An 18,189-nucleotide genomic window follows, 5' to 3' on the forward strand; every position below is an offset into this window, starting at 1 on the left:
ACAATGAATCTGGCAACATGTTTCCATGTCTGTGTGACCATACTAATTGAATCTCATTTTAACATATCTTATACATCTCCTAACACCTCCTTCCTTTCCTTGAACTAATAATTTAAAACAATGCCTAACATTTTGGCCTGATACAAATATATGCAAATAACTTAACATAAAATAGAACCTTGAATAAGTAACGTGTCTTAACTTGTCCTGATGGTAATATCCACACTGTGCTAGTGGTGGTGGTATCCATAACCCTCTAGTACAAGTTCATCACTCCCTTCCATTGACGAATTTGGCAATTGCTACTCTCTCCTTGTTCCAGATACCACCACCTCTGACCAATACCGATGAACCTAAGTCTTTCACCACTTGTTTGGGGTCAGAATATAAAGATGCTCCTTTACGAACTTTAGTTGGCAGTTTGATCTTGATCCAATCACCCTCATTAATCTTAAAATCCTTGCAACAATTTCTCTGATCATATCGTTCCTTAGATTTAACTCCTGCTTCAAACAATCTACCCCTCACTGTTTCCAAATCCACACCAACCATCTTAGATTTTCCCATCCACCCTGGGCATAGATGTGAATTAGGTTTCCTGCCTCTCAAAATCTCAAAGGGCGTTAATCCTGTGACACTATGAGGCGTTATTCTATATTGGAATGTCCTTTCCATCGCTGTCCTGAACCAATCCCCACCAGTTGCTACTGCAATTCTTATGGCTTCCATCAAAGTCCTATTGAAGCGTTCTACGCAACCATTACTTTGGGGATGATAGAGAGAGGTGTTTGCCTGTTCAATACCATTCCTATCCAAAAATTCTCTAAATTCCTTGGACATTAATTGAGAGCCGTTATCCGACAAGCATTTTCTGGGAAAACCCTCTCTCCAAAATAGTTGCTCTAAAAATTTAGTAACACTGTTGCTGGAAATATCTCTAAGTAGACATATCTCAGGCCATTTAGACAATAAATCTATGACCACCAGCAAATAGCTGTCTCTGGTCCCTCCAATGTTAAATGGTCCTAAAAGATCTATCGCAATCTCATCCCATGGTACACGCGGACTTTCCCTAATAACCATAGGTACTTTTTGTACTCTCAAACTCTTGTTTCCCTCAAGGCACTCTGGACACTCCTTTACTTGCTCTTCAATATCTTTATCAATTCCAGGCCACCAGAACTCAGATCTTATACCTTTGGTCCTAGCTAGACCCAAATGCCCTTCATGGGCTAGTTCAACTACCTGTTTCCTCATACCCTGAGGAACTATCATCTGATGTCCTCTATATAGATATTTGTCATGGATCAATAGATCCCCTTTAACTCCGGCAAATCCACCCATGTCACCTTTGTAGTTCATTATTCTGTTTTCTTTAACCAATGTTAATGTTTTCTGGTACATTAAATCTTCACTACTAGCCTTATCCCATTCATTTTTTTTCAGGGAATCATGTACTTGGAAAATCTCAAAGGTTTCTTCTTGATCAGATTGATTTATACTGATATGGCCTTCTCTATGAATAGACCTTGATAAGGCATCCGCCACTACATTGACTTCACCGCTAATGTGAATCATGGTAAACTGCAAACCTTGAAGAGCTGTGACCCACTTCATAATACGTCTCGATACTCCTTCCAGCCCACCTTTGGTAAAAATACCCACCAATGGTTTATGATCAGTACAGATTTCAAATTCCCTTCCCCACAGGAACCTTTTGAACTTTTCAACTCCCAAAATGCAAGCAAGAGCTTCCTTCTCAACCACCGAATATCTAATTTCAGGATCTTTAAGTGACCTTGAGGCAAATGCTATAGTGTGCAGACCCTCTGAATCTTCTTGCATAAGAACCGCACCTATGCCATAATCACTAGCATCTACAAATATTAATGTGTGTTTCCCTTCTTCAAATGCCTTTTGAGCATTGATTATGGACCTTTTTATCATTTCAAACTCCTTCTTATATTCATCACTCCATTTAAATATCACACCTTTACGAGTAAGTCTTCTCATATGTCTTGACATGTCTGACAAATTCTTAATGAACTTGCCATAGAATTCAACTAGTCCCAAAAACGACAACACTTCTGCTTTTGATTTGGGATCTTCCATCTTACTTATGGCTTCAATAGCCTCCTCTTTGGGTTTGACTCCCTCAGCTGTGATCTCGTGACCTAAATAAACAACTTTACTTGCTTTAAATGTACACTTCTCTGATGCTATCGTTAGACCAGCCTCTCCTAGTATGTCTAACACCCTTTTTAATCGTCTATCATGCTCCACCACATTGCCACATACCAGGACATCATCTTGGTAGTACATCACCCCTTTTTCTCCACCTAGCAACCTGTACATGATACTCTGAAATACACTCGCAGCAGACACCAAGCCAAACGGCATGCGTACACATCTAAATAGACCGTTGGGAGTGATAAATGCTGTGAAATCTCTAGAATCCGGATGTAACTCAATCTGGTGATAAGCAGACTTAAGGTCTAAAATTGAAAATATTTTGGATCCCGAGACACCCGCAAGTAGGTCATCTATCCTGGGTAGTGGAAATCTATCTGCTACCACCATACTATTAAGATGTCTTAAGTCAATACATATCCTCAAAGATCCAGAGGGTTTTCTGACTACCACAATAGGACTCACCCATTCCGAGGAGTCTATTCTCTCAATAACTCCTTCATTCTCCATTCTCTTTAATTCATTTTCTACACCCTCCTTGAGTGCCAGAGGAATGGTGCGCAATTTCGCGATTTTAGGGACCGCCCCCTTTTTTAATCGTATCTTATGAACAAACCCTTTCATGCATCCAAGCTTATGTTCCTCTTCAATCAATCTCTCACCACTCACTGCTAAGACCTGTTCAGGATGACCTGCTTCAAGTCTGATTTTTAGCTCAGCTTGATCACTCCACGACAGTAACTCTCCCCCTTTGTTGGCAACATAAATAGTAGTGGTGGCTTTCCTATCTTTAAACTGCAGATTAGCGTCAAAATATCCTATTATCTCTATGGGCTTGTCACATATGCATTCGCCCTAATTTTGTTTTCCCGTAATGTACAGCAATTGAATCTCTTTTTCCACATCTGCACTCCTATTAGTGTATAGTCCGCCCCACTATCCATAAGCATCGATATTTGTATCCCATTGACCAATACAATGGCATAAGGCTTTTTCTTCTTCACTTTCCCATCAATGGCATTCACCATAAACACCACTTCTCTACCACTTTCACTATAATCCTCATCCTCATTACACACACTAACATCAAAAACTTGACCTGAATTGGAATTAAAGTTTTTACAACATCTGGCAATGTGGCCACGTATGCCACAATTATTGCATATAATGTGCACTGCAAAACAATCCTTGTCAGATGCCACATGTGAGAAACTCCCACACCGGAAGCACCTTCTTGTCATGGACTCTCTATTTGTCACCGCTTCTCTAAATCCTCTGGAGAAATTAAACTCTCTGGAAAAGTTCCTGTTGTCTTTAACTAAACCTTGACGATTCCAACTTTTCCCCACTGGAGGTCTACTCTCCTGTCGATCTTCACCTTTTTTTCCAAACTGCAACTGTCTCTTTGGAAAACCTGAACCCATCCTCGGGTTAACTTTTGATACTTTCTGAACTGCCCCCTCATTTTCCTCCAACTTGGGTTTCTCAATGTCTGCTTGAAGTAACTTTATACATTTATCAGTGTGTTCCACCATCTTTGCAATCTCTATAGCTCTATCCAAAGTGGGGTCTTTCTCCTTCCATAGCTCTTTTCTAATGTTGTCATTGTTGCATTTAATCATTAATTGATCACGTATATGTTCTTCCTGACAGTGATTGAATCTACATTTCACTGCCAACCCCCTCAGAGCCGCAATGAAATCTTCTATGCTCTCTCCATTCTTTTGCCCCCTGGTGGCAAATTTGTACCTCTCGAGAATAATATTTTCCTCTACTTTATAATGCTTATCCAATTTGGCTAATGCCTTCTCATATGGGCCTGCATCTGGTGTGTCTATAGGTTCTGGTAATTTTCTCAGAACTTCCTGACCTGCTGTCCCAAGACAATGAAACAACAAGGCTTCTTTACGTTCATTAGAATAGTTGGGGCCAAAGACTGCTAACGCATACTTGTGGAAGCCTTCTTTCCAATCTATCCATCGCACTCTGGGTTCCCCCGGTGTAGGTAGAAAAAACACTGGAGCTGGAACATTTGCCATTATCTGGCGTGATGTCAGTGGCTGCAGTTACTAAGCTGTGGTACGATTGATTTATTTAATATATATGCTTCAATCACTCACGTACACAAGCTGTATTATTCGTAACTCACCATCAGAGTTATGGCATGTGATGTTGTTTGCAGTCCGCCTGTTCTGCGAGCCTCCCAAAGTCCATTGGAGCGTGCGAGTTCGCTGTTAGCCGACTCGCAAAGCGGCGATGGGCGTTCCGCTGTGCGGAATTATCCTTGGTTTGTTTACATGTGTCTAACACGCCATGTGTGCACTCTCCTGTGCTGCGTGTAGACGTCCGACACGGCGCTCCTCACGCCGTTAGGTCCGCTTTTCAAATGCTGGCACTGAGCTCGTAGCCGCGATCCTGCTGAATCGGTCACGTCACTTTGGAACGTTAACAGTGGCAGAGTCGCGTTGGAATACGCGCGCAGGTATTCCAGCTTCAATTGTAAACACTGCGCGTGCTGGCTTCTACTGCTCCTCCGAAAATATCATTCACTGTACGAATACAATTATCGCCAGTACCTGTATTCAATTAGTTCTCTTCTTGTGGCTTCCGAGCGTATGTCCATGCGTGGCCGCTCACTCTTAATTTGTGATCTGTAGCCTTTCTTTCTGGGATCGTGCCGGGGGTCGTCTGAAAAATCTTTTATCCTCGTCGCCAGTTGTTATGTTCAAATAACCACCAATAGTCTGTCGTATGCCACAAAGAAGACGTTTATTTTAAGTATGCAGGACGACCCCCGGGAGGGACTCAACAACCGTCCACAGCAGCCTTGTCTTCCTTCCTCTGTCCTTGGAACCCGGAACCTCTTGAGTTGAGGATCCGCATTCCAAGCGCACAATCGAACGATGACCTATTAACTTTATGATTATACAATGAATCTGGCAACATGTTTCCATGTCTGTGTGACCATACTAATTGAATCTCATTTTAACGTATCTTATACATCTCCTAACACCTTGTTCTTACGTGATTACAGGAAGATGCTGAAGTCCAGGAGCTGGACACGATGACCGTCACACTGCTAGTTGCAGAATAACACGAAGCGTGTTCTGCAGCCTGGGTGTGGTTTATATAGCCCATGTAAAGTAGTTCTGGGCTATGTACATGGGCTTCCATGTTGGATTCAAAGACCCATGTACATAAATGAAAGCAAGCCTGGTAAGTCTCTCCTTACCGCATATGAGCCTGGTGCCAAAGGTGCCAGTACTGCTCCAGGAGCCTTTTTGCAGAAGTTTTAAGGCCCTTAGGGTTCTGGTGGGAGATTGCTTGTGGCACAGCTTGTGATCCCTAACAGTGGTCATGACAGAATAACATCAGACAAGTGGCTGGTTTCCACCGTGGCAGTCTGGTATTGTATTGAACTGTTGCAGAAACCGCCCACCAAGGCACAGAAATATGATGCCTGAAGGGAGGCGCATACTGTTGGAAGTAAAGACACTGCTAGAAAAGGACGCCAGAGATTGTCCCAGCAAATCAGGTAAAAGGTAATTATTCAACCTACTTCCTTGTGCCAAAGAAAGACCTTTACATGTGCCCAGTACTAGATCTGCATCCTACGAACAAATGTCAAACCCCAAAAGTTTTGCATGACCACGCTTCAAGAAGTAATCCCCCCCCCTTCTTGAAACAGGGAGGACTACATGTTAACATTGGATATGAAAGATGCATACTTTCATATTTCAATGCGCCCTGTGCACAGGAAATATCTGCGGTTCAAGATGGCGGGAGTTCACTACTAGTTCAAGGTACTCCCCTTCGGCATCACCTCCGCGCCAAGAGTATTCACAAAGGTGCTCGGCGTGGCCGAGACAGATTTGGTACCCGGACCTTCTCAGCCTGTCTGTCGCCACCAGTCAAGCTGCCATTGGTCGCACCCCTGCTCCCCAGAGAAGGAGGCGCGATCCTACATCACAACCCAGGGTCGCTGAACCTGAAGGTTTGGCTCCTGCAACTATCCACCTAGAGGGGTGAGGGCAGGAGCCCCCCCAGGCCCCAGCCCAGCAGAGGATCCAGCTGAGGACCCATGCACGGAGCGTGCTATCGGAGCAGGGCCTGCCTGACCCTGTCCACATAAGGTGCCTGACTTGCCCATGCCGGGCGCTTCGCGGCACGAAATCGAGGCTGAACCTCGATTCCAATAGGAAGAACCGCCGGCAGGCGGAATCGCTGGCCAGTCCGAAGCCCATACAAAGGCCTGTTCCTGCGCCTGTTTGGAGCACTGTGGGCCTGGGCCAGAGATGCTGCCCGATAGATTCCGCAAGTATAGGCTCCTGAACACCCGCCACCCCATCCGCAGAACTATCTTGGGCCCCGTTATATCCTATCAGCCAAGGAGACGTCACTGTTGAGCTAGTGCTATCAAGCATCTATATACCCACCAGGCCATGTGAGTAAACATCAGCTGCAATAACCAAACACTTGATGCCCACTGTGCCAGTGTATTAGATGGAGTCTTTCAGTTAGTATAACACTGTCTTGTTTGACAATCACTCTGTTTTAAGTGCCATAGCGTCCCACGACGACTTTGATTTTACCTCGCCTTGGTTGCCAAAATGTACAATATATCACTCAATTTTTCTACACACTTTACTTTTTGCTGCCGCACTCTGCACCTGCCCGCTTACTGCATGGCAAAGGCTTGTCCATCCATAGAGCCTAATACCTGTTTGGGTCATGAATGCCAACTGACCTCATTGTCTGTGTTGTGCCCTATGGTCACTAGTAGACCACATTCATACCGTGTTGTGCCATATGGTCGCTAGTAGACCACATTCATACCGTGTTGTGCCTTATGGTCCCTAGTAGACCACATTTAGACTGTGTTGTACCATATGGTCACTAGTAGACCACATTCATACCGTGTTGTGCCTTATGGTCCCTAGTAGACCACATTTAGACTGTGTTGTGCCCTATGGTCACTAGTAGACCACATTTAAACTGTGTTGTGCCCTATGGTCACTAGTAGACCACATTTAGACTGGGTTGTGCCCTATGGTCAGAAGAAGCTGCACTGCTATTGTTTACTGCCTAACACTGCATTTCTGCGCCATTCTCTGATAGTGGAATCTAGGCAGACTGCCATTGCCACTTTGCTATGTATTCGCTATCCGTCCTCACCTGCTTAATTAGCACGCTACTCACATTTATGACCACAATGCACCCCTCTACATTAAAGCACATCCCCCACTATCAAACCAGCCTGCGTCATCCAACTCACACGATGGACCTCCCGCCCAAGCCCTCACACACTCCAAATAACACAGCACTAATGATACCCAACCTCAGACTAGATAGACTTAGAGTCCGCACTATCCCCATCCACCACCATGCCACCCCTACTCACTTACCACACAGAAACTGCAGACTTAGCTCACGCACCCCTAAAGTGCACACTCTCCACACCCGTGATAACACTTACATATGCCACAAACCCAAACACACACCTACCACACAGAACAGTAACTCCGACTCGCATTGTACTACTATACCTAAAACAGACACCCATTCCATACCCACAAAAATCTCTTGCCCATGCCCAACGATATACAAATGCGCCTTAATCAATGTACGATCAATCAATGCCCACACATTTGAAGTAAATGACCTAATAACTACCCAAAATCTAGTCTTACTCGCGATCACAGAGACTTGGCTCAACGAAGCTTCCGGCCCTGCCATTTCACTAGCCCTACCTCAAGGATATGCCATCCTTAGGCAAGACAGGATAGCTAGAACAGGAGGGGGGATAGCCATTATTCATAGAGAAACACTCCATCAGAACCGTACCCCACCAAGAGGAAGATAACATTGACATCCTATCAGTCAAATGAACACTCTCTCCAAATAGCACAATAAATATTCATACCATTTACCGTCCTCCGGGCCCAACCTCTAATTTCATAGGTCAAGTCAATCACCTCCTAGGAAACAACCTTAACAAATCCACAAAATCACTACTCTTAGGGGACCTTAACTTAGCATTCAACGACCCTAAGGATAAAATTGCTATCTCTCTAGCCAAAGACCTCCAAGACCTAGGCTTCTCCCAAAAGAGCACCTCGCCTACTCATGCTAAAGGTCGCATCCTAGACTGGATTATAGCCCACAACTGTAACACAACCATCACATCCAATACGAGCCTCCCATGGACAGACCACAACCTTCTCCTATTTGACATCCCTGTCGTACTAAGCGCCAAAGTGCCTACTAAAGCACCAGCGACCTTAGCCAGAAGCGCCAAAAAACTCACTGCAGACAACATCAGCGTACTTCTCAATCTACCTTGCCTAGCGCCTCCGTTCTCCGCCGACCCCAACACCCTCGCAGAAATATTCAAAGACACCATCACTATGGCTGTCAACTCTGTTGCCCCATTGGAAAACAAAAAAGAAAAAAAATCCTTCCACTCCAATTCATGGTTCACAGAGGAACTCCAGACACTGCGCAAAGACAAACGCTTAGCCCTAAAAAACTGGCAGCATAACCCATGCGACACTACGAAAGCTAACTTTAAATCTATAGCAAAAAAATACAAAGACGCAATCTTCCTTGCCAAATCTGAAGCCTACAACCACCGTATCTCTAATGCCAACTCCCACTCTAAAGAACTTTTCAACATATTCAAAGAGCTAACCGTACCACCTACACGCCCTGATGAGATCGTCAAAGACGAGGCATGGTGTGAAGGCATTCAATCAGCCATGCTTACAAAAATAACCCTCCTCCAAAACAAAATATCCCACCACGTCAACACCTTACCAAAGCAAAGTGCAAATGCACAGTTAAAACCTAATGTAAAAACAAGAAAAGTGCCCAAATTTGCATTTACCGAAATCTCCGAACTGAGGTCACTGGCATTCTCAGACGTCTCAAACCCTCACAATGTAAGGGTGATATATGCCCCCCTAAAGTCATCAAAGACTGCGCAGAACCACTCGCCCCTCTTCTCACAGCCTTCATCAATGCATCCTTCAAAACGGGCATAGTCCCGGACAGCCTCAAAGAGGCCTGGGTACGCCTCTCCAAAAAAAAAACCCACGCTAGACCCTGCTAACCCCAATAACTACCGACCCATAACCACAGTCCTGTTCCTCCTGAAACTACTCGACAAGGCGCCCACAAACAGATTCAATTTTACCTTGAATCGAACGCAATCCTAGGTAAACGACAATCTGGTTTCCGCAAGGGACACGGAACTGAAACCGCCCTTTTAGACTTAAAAAACGAAATTACCAACATCCTAGACAAAAGCAAGCCCGCCCTCCTCCTTCTCCTTGACCTTTCAGCTGCATTTGACCTGGGCGACCACACTACCCTTACCAGTCACCTGACACACGCCGCACACTTCTCAAAGGACGCAGCATCCTGGGTAACATCATTCTTAGAGGGAAGAGCGATGAAAGTGTTCTCCAACATAGCACATGCAGCACCCTCCATCATCCACTGTGGTGTGCCACAAGGTTCCTGTACCGCCCCCACGCTCTACAATCTTTTCACGAAGCCACTATTTGATAAACTAGATTCGCTGGGAATCGCCTACACAAACTACGCCGACGACACGCAGGTTGTCCTTTCCCTGACAGGGAATTATCACCAAGACGCTTCTACCCTTCAGCAAATTTACTCTACCATACAAGCATGCATGGCTACTAACGGCCTCTGCTTGAACGGGGACAAGACTGAAATCCTCATTCTAGGACAGAAATCTACCCTCTCCAACCTCAACCCACTGTACACAAACCTCAATAGAGATAATTGTATCATCCCAGTCCTATCCTCAGTCAAAACACTGGGGGTTCACATAGACGCAACACTATCCATGGACAAACAAGTCAGCGCCATAGTCTCGGCCGCAGCACTGAGTACTAAACTCATTAATGCAATAAAACCTTTCCTAACCAAGGAGGGCTGCCTCTCCATCGCCCGAGCAACTATAGGAGCTAAACTAGACTATTGTAATGCGCTCCTAGCCGGCACCTCCCCAAAAAAAACCTATCTAGGCTCCAAACAACCCAAAACAACGCCCTCAGAGCAGCCCTTAGCATACCAAAAAGAGAACACATCACACAAGCCAGAAAGGTAGCTCACTGGCTCACAGTCAAAGACCGGATCTCCTTCAAAATTCTCACAACCACCCATAAATGCATCAACCTCACAGCTCCCTCTTACCTATCTGACACGATGGGTAAATATCAATCCACAAGACCAAGAAGAGCTCAATACACAAACCAACTAGCAATACCTCGCATCAACAGAACCAAAGCAGGAGGCATAGGCTTCCCCTTCCTGGCACCTAAGCTCTGGAATTCCCTACCTACGGACCTCAGAGCTGATGCTTCTCTCTTCTCCTTCCGAAAAAAGCTCAAAACTACCCTTTTCAACTAACCCCATTCTCACGTGTCTTTATGCTGATCTTGCATGTCTGTAAAAAAAGTATATCTCGTCCAATGTAACCGCACGGACATGAATTGTATGTAATCAAGTATAAGCAACACTGTAACTAGCGCCACGATGCCTTCGGTCTGATGTGCGCTTAACAAATGCGAATAAATAAATAGTTCTCTGGATATGATTTCCCACGGACTACAGAGAGGTCCTTGCCAGGGCCAGATCGGCGTCGACTCTCAAGTGCTACGGGCACAAGTGGAAGTGCTTCATGGCATGGTGCCGGACACCGATCAACCCTCTGATGGTTGTGGACCCTCTGGGCCTGCCATACCTATTGTCCTTGGCCAGGGCGGCACTGACTCGCGCCTCCATCAAGGTGCATCTGGCAGCTATCTCCTGTTACACCAGGTCTCTGGGACGGTCTTCGCTTTAGTCACACCGTCTGGTAAAGTAGTTCCTTAAAGAATTGTTCCGATCATTCCCGCCCCGGCGTGGGAAATCAACGTGGTTCTTATGACGCTCATGTACCTTTTGTGGAAGGCTTTTCCTTGTGGTTATTGCCTCTGCCAGAAGGCTGGGTGAGATCCAATCCCTATCCTGCAAGCAGCATTATTTGACTTTCCACGATACGAGCATGGTGCTGCGGTCGCACCCCTCCTTGCTGAAGGTTCCGTCGGCATTCCATCTCAAACCTTTTGGTGTTGCCTGTGTTTTTTTCCAATGCCTTTGTCGCCCGCTGAAAGGACTCTGCTCTCACTGGATGTGGCGCGTGCTCTCAAGTTCTATGTGGCTTGCGCCAAGGGTTTCCGGAAAGACAGCTCAGCTTTTTGTGAACTTTGGTCTTGTGAATCATTGGAAGGCCTTGTCCAAGGCTTGCATCTCCAGGTGGCTCTCCGGCTGCATCACTGTCACCAGCTGGCGAACCGACCGCTGCCTGGCCGGCCGAAACTGTTCTACCAGAGCGATCGCTGCAACGACGGCGTTTCTGTCTGGTGTGCCCCTGCTGGACATCTGCAGGGCTGCTACGTGGAGGTCTACGCACGCCTTCAAGTTACTACTGCATCGACAGGGATTTCAGAGAGGAGTCCAGGGTCACCCAAGCAGTGCTGCACAACCTGTTAGTTTGAAGGTGATCCTGGTGTGGAGGCAAGTGTAATTGCTTCTGTTGAGTCTTGCCACCTCCTGTGGTTGTCTATTTATGTACTTCTATGTATTCTTTATTCGGGAGCATGTGAATCCATGCCAGACCCTATGCTGGGGAAGGAACAAGGTACTTGCATTTAACTGTTGTTCTCCATCATTGGTCTGGCATGGATTCAAATGTGAAGCCTCCCTCCTGCTCTTCTTGGTCATACTGCCACTTTACATGCCACCAAATGTGAAGATGGCTGCCAAAGGAGGGACTTAGGGCGAGGGCAGTCATTGGCTGGGAGCTCTATGACGCAGAGTTCAGTGATTGATTTATAGTGGAAAGGCAGTTTATAAGTGAAAGTTTTTTCTTTTACCGAGGATTCCTGGCCTGATGACGCAATATTCATGAGCATGTAAATCCATGCCAGACCCATACCGGAGAACAATTATTACAGGTAAGTAATATGCTCCTTAGGCCTTGGCTATATAATTTCATTAAATAAATTTAAAAAACTGAAATGTCCTTAAAGTGTCTGACTCCTCCTTCCGACCCGCCACAACATCGAGTCTATAATTCTTTGTACTATTAGGTTTGTGAATTTATACCCCCATAGTGACTGTGCTGGATCTGTATTGTTGCTAATTGTATTGGCTTCATGAATTATGTGCGACGGTGTTGGGGAGAATTATCACAAATATGCTAATTCCCTTCACCTTAGAGACCCCCAGCAACTTTGCTGGTTTTTGAGGACTTGATTTTTTTTAACCTGGAAAGTGTGAGCCTTTTTTCCCACTCATGTATTTTGATGTGGGCTTTACTCTTGTGTTCTTTGATTATGGAGTTTTAGCTAACTCCGTAGGCATCATCTTTTCTTGTGCGTTAGCCTCAGTGCAGTGACACAGGGATGTCTTTCTAGACTTCCAAAAGGTTTAACTACTACGGTGCCCCAGAGAATGTAAGATTAAATTGACTTTACTAGTCTTTTTAAATTCCTAGACCAGCACAGACTCTTCCTATAGAGTGCTGGAGGGGTTACCTAGTATCCCCTGTGTCCAGAAATGTATGTAGCAGTCAAATGCTACCCTTTCCCAGAAATGGCTGGTGGCAGTGGTTTTACAACGAACTACCATGATTTTTCCCGACCGTGAACATCAGTAGCTAAAAATCGCGGGAGCCATGTTTTTCAAGATGGCGCCGTATGCCCCTTTGTTTAAACTGGTCCCGGTCATCTTTTTTCGCCGTTTCTTTTTGGAAAGGTCATTCTAGAGTTTGTCTCTGCGCGCCAAACCAGGTTTGGTCCCTTTGTTCTTAAGCCTTTGGCGGGCTTTAGGACTGAAGACCGCCTCTGGCAGCGGAGTGTCTGGGGTGGGCAGGAAGTGAGGGAGGTGCCCAAAACTCCCTGTGCTTAGTCTCCTAGGAGACCCAAATGCACTCTGGTGTGATTGGCTGGCTGACTTTCCGGCAAGGACAGCCACCCTGCTGGGCGAGTGACAGCTAGGCTGGAATGAAAGGGAGAGAACTGTTTAAAAGGCGAGTCTCTTAGCTTGATGGGCGACCACTGGAACGTAAGAACCGAAGACGAAGTGAAGAGGACGGCTGCTGCAACTCCTGGACCGTTGGTTAGCCTGGTGAAGCCCTGCTGCAGGTCCGAATTGCCAAGTTAATCTCGACAGAGAAGCCCCTTCAAGGACGACTTCTTCCTTCGAGTTGGTGGGACCATTCTCGGAGCCGGTTAGGTTTAACCAGGGGAGGGGGAAGGACACCAGCTTGTCTGTTTGACTACAGCTACTCAAACCAAAGATCTTCAATTTTGCCAGCTAGTTAGACCAGTCCCTGTGCATTGCAGGAGTCCCCCGACGTCCTCCCTCTTGTCCCCAAGACTGTGGCTCAGGAACAGTGAGATCTGCAGGAACTGCCAGGAACCAACGTCTTCAGCTGCATCTTTTCTTTCATATTAAGGTACTGTGCCAACCCGATTGAGAGAACTTACCCATCACGTTGAAAGTTTGTGAAACTTTCCCAACTTGCAGGCCTAATCAGCTTGTGACCCAACTTATGATTCTTTTTCATACAAACTACTTCTGAAAACTTTGGCAAAGACTTTACCGTTTACTACAAGAACTACTCTTTCCTATGACTTTGGCCTAGGCCTATTGAACTGAATCGAGTCCTCTGGTGAACTAAAACTATTTACACTGCCTAAAAGTATTTGCGATCTATTTTTATTAACTTGTGCCTTTGTACTCCTATTTAAAGTGACTGAAATGCCATTTTGCTCCTATTTCAGGAGAGCCTAATTTACTCAGACCTATTGGTTTGGTACTGACCTGTGTGTATATTAAGTTGCCTCCTTCTAGTGAATGTTTTCTAAATGACTGTAATACATTAATAATTGTTTTTTACCAAGAAACCTTGAGTAAGTGTCTACTTGAACCACTGTGATTGCAAGACCTCTGTGTAACATCTTTTACTGCTCTACATTCCCTCTTGAGATGAGCCTGGCTGCTCAGCTCGCTACCAAAAACAGTGTAGTACAGACTTATACCAAAGGTTGGTTTTGCATACACCTGTAGTCCTAATTGTATGTGGTGGTCCCAGAGGGTACTGCATGCAATTCTACCTAACAGACGGTACAACTGCTTTTGTCTCCTGGAGCATATCATTGGCTCTCTGCTCACATTGCCCTGAGAATTGGCTGGCTCCCCAGTCAGGTCCTTGCAGCATCAGGTAGAAAAACTAAAACTGTAAAATAAGTTTTTAGTTGCAAACCAGGCATACATCACTTGCACCCTGACATTAATGGTAGTTCTCCATATGCATACAGCCCACCATTCCTGCCAATGGTAAATTATTATTGGCTAAGAGGTAGCCATGAGTGCGGTATTGTGGTCTACTTCTAGACATTATGATTCTGCTTGTATGTTCTATGATTTAACGCTGCTGCATCGGGTGGACAGTAACCCTTGCTTTTCTTTTCCCAATTTTCAGCAACCGACTTACGTCCAGGCCCTTTTCGACTTTGACCCACAGGAGGAGGGGGAGCTGGGCTTCCGCCGTGGGGACTTCATCCAGGTTATTGACAACTCAGACCCCAACTGGTGGAAGGGAGCCTGTCACGGAATGACAGGCATGTTTCCTCGCAACTATGTTACCCCTGTGAACCGCAACGTCTAAAGAGGATCAACATATTTAAGTAACAGAGGAGCGAGGACCCCGTCAATAAAAACAGCCACATACTTTCCACCGATGGAAAAGCCTTCAAATTGCGGGCTGCCTGTCCTCCCCCCCTCTGAAGGAGGAAGGCCTCTTGTTACGAAACTTTTGGGGTTCACTTTGGAAGGGACGATTGGTTTTGAATGCCAAAACTTACATTTAAATTAAAGAGAATTTTTTTATAAATAAGATTTCCACAGCTGCTCATGTGCCCTGCTCCTTCTGCACATCCCTTTTCTATCCTGCTCTGTGTGGTGTTTCTAGTTGCATGCAATTTGCTATTTAAAGCACTCACAATAATGATACATGATTAGATGCTGGTTATTTCTCTATGCAAAGGGGTTCTTGCTTTATTTGATCTGGTCCAAGAAGATGCAGAGTTTTATTTGTCTCATTCCAACACCCCAGTGTTTCCCCTTTTCGATCCTTCACTGATTGTTGACTGTGCTGTGGCCCCCTGTTTGTTTTGAGCATACCCACATGTCCTTGAACATCTGTCTTCGGGGTGTTCCGAGCTTGTTACATTGGGTGTAATTTCTTTGTCCTTAGCAGTTCTCTGTTGCACTCTAAAGTGGCCCAAACACTTTTTCGTTTATTTTTCCATAGTGCCTTCTCTCTGGATGTCTTTTTTTTCATTCATTATTTTCAAAGAAATAACCACAGTCCTCTTTCAGTTTCTTTTTGTTTTCTTCTTTAATGTAAATATCTTTTTGCAAGGCGGCAGAGCGACATGCGGGCCTCTTATTGTTTTAATCATAGGTTTCCCCCGAGATCAACAGTCTAGTACTTGACACCGTCCCACCTCTGCATGGCAGGCAGATCCAAATGACCTTTGATCTGATGGCCATCCTCCTTTAGTGCAATTGGGTCTTGATCACTGGCAGTTTGGGGCCTTGTATTACAGTGGGTAAATAAGAATAACCCCCTGCTTAGATGCTCATCAGAAATGCTGCAATTGTCCCATAACACAATTTATAAATGCCCCCTTGGGTGAGTTCTCGGGTTTGGTCCTCATAGCAGTTAATGTAAATTAATAAACCGCTACGCTATGAACTGGTCCAGCTGTTTGAGTGATTACTGGCTCTGTGGCACTGTTTACATCTTAGGATGTATTCACTGCTGTCTGGTTCTCGAGGTGACCGTCTCCCTCTGCATGCCATGTGATTTCTGGATCTTGGGCATTCCCTCCTGCTCCTAGAAGTACTGCACCTTGTCTGGACTATGTGACAAGGCAATCTCCCTCATGGCCTTATAAGGTCTGCAGTGCCTTGACCTTGAGCATTATGTAGGAACACACCTCCTGGTCCTGCAGGCCTTACAACGTCTTTGCAGTTGTATGAAAGGACAGCCTTAGGTGGAAGAACTTGTGAAATGCATTTATTTATTGCAATGTTTTTCTACCCAGATTGTTGCCTTTAATTCCCAGAGACTGGTTAGGGTTTTCCATGCGTGAATCAAAAGGTGCCTCTTCCGTTTTGCATGTCAGTGATTGCACTTATATAGACTGGATATGAATTTGCCTTATACTTGTGGGGTAGAAGCTAGACTGAGCTGCCCATGTAATGGGTTGAAACTAAGCCATTTTAAAACCAGAGGACCAGGAAGCGGTCTTGCAGCTGTGGATGTGTCATAACCTTCAACAATCAGTGTTTTCAAGTTCTAAAAATAATCCATGTTGAATTGGGAGTACCAGAGTAAGTGCTCTTAAATTATTTTTAATTGTTTTGGTCAGATCAGTAATTGGATTATTCCCAAAAATCTGGATGTCCTTTGGATTTAGTTGAACCAATGGTAATACCGTAGTCTTGAAAATGGGCAGTGAATGTATGTAGTGTCCATTAAATGAGCCTTCCACAAATGTGTTCTGACAAAGCTGCAGTGAGAGCAGAGGCTTGTTTTATGAAATGGATTGCGATGGAAGCTGATAGTTGTCTGGTTAATCTGCAAAGTGTTACGGCATAAGGTGATATCGAAGGGATTTTCGTTCTGGAAAAGTTCATTGCTATAGCAGTAGATCTTAGCAAAGATGCAAAGCTCTTAGCTCATCTGCACTCGAGCAAAGTTTGATGTTGTCCTTTATCAAGTTTATTTTCCCTCTCCCTGCCATTTCATACCTGTGCATCCCCAATCCATCTCTCGCTTCTTGCCCTTGCTTATTTTCCCAAATCGCCTGAAAGCAGTCTCTGGGATTTTTCCCTTAGACATCGGATTGTCTCTTTCGGATTGGTGTTTGTCAGACATCTGTCTTTTGTGTACATATATATAAAAAGGAAAATCAGTGTTTAAATAAGCAAAATGGCTTCTATGCGTTATCTAACTGATGCACCATTTCCTAGATAGCAACTAATAAACTGTGAATAATAAAGCTTTGTGTGTGGTCTTCAGTCAGCAAGCACAGTGCATGCGTTTGTCTGAGGGAAGCAATAGCTGCCCCAGAATGAATGTGTGGAAGGATATGGAGGAGGTGCTGGGTTTGCTGTGTGGAGGGCTTTCATATGGGTGCATGCTACACAATGGGTTATATTCTGAGAAATATTTGCTTATTTTAATGGAATTAAAAAGAGATCTTGCAGGTTTACTCTGCAAACCCTTAATTTGGTGCATTAAAGAGATTTTGAAGGTTTTATGTGCGCTTCTCCATGTTTTTCCCTACTTATATTTGTCCCTTTCTGCCTCTCCTAACGGATATTGTTTCGTATTTTTGTCGATGGTTACTGCTAGCTAACTGATGAAATTCACCTAATCCTTCAGGCGTGCACATGATTGGAACCACTAGCGCAATGTCTCGCAGATTGCAGCAAAGCACAGGAGAAAATCATGTGGGAAAATAGGACAAAACTCAAAGAAAAAGCAATTTGGGTAGCATTCCAGTGCCGTGTAATATTCTGTTTCTTACAGGTAGGTCACGAGAGCACAATGGCCAAAATTACTAACATTTAGCCCAACCAAGACCAGCAAGCATGTGAGAATTTCAGATGTGATTAGGGATGCTAAATACTAGGAACTCTGTTCTGTAATATTAGTCCATGATCGTCTGCAAACACCCGCCACTAGTTTGTTCACATATTCAGTCCTCCTTCTCTCTGCCTCTCCTCTACAAACATTCACCTATTACTGCATCTATGTTGACTGGCAGCTTGGTGTTCCTGTGAGTTATATCAGCTCTCCCCCGCACCGCCCGTCCAGCGCCACTGCACTGACCTTCCTCC

At 45.0% G+C, this 18,189-nt stretch overlaps 1 protein-coding gene across 2 annotated transcripts in view; it reads left to right on the top strand.

The window, feature by feature from the left end:
• The window catches only part of GRB2 (growth factor receptor bound protein 2), a 281,266-nt gene extending 263,921 nt beyond the window's left edge, over positions 1–17,345 (top strand). For both annotated transcript variants that reach the window (XM_069654806.1, XM_069654808.1), the window contains exon 6: positions 14,756–17,345. In XM_069654806.1, coding sequence (XP_069510907.1) covers positions 14,756–14,941 — 186 coding nt within the window. In that variant the 3' untranslated portion in view covers positions 14,942–17,345. The remainder of the gene's footprint in view (positions 1–14,755) is intronic.
• Positions 17,346–18,189: the final 844 nt, after the last annotated feature.

Source organism: Ambystoma mexicanum, chromosome 3q (genome assembly GCF_040938575.1).
Source record: "Ambystoma mexicanum isolate Mex_15411 chromosome 3q, UKY_AmexF1_1, whole genome shotgun sequence".
Taxonomy (NCBI): domain Eukaryota; kingdom Metazoa; phylum Chordata; class Amphibia; order Caudata; family Ambystomatidae; genus Ambystoma; species Ambystoma mexicanum.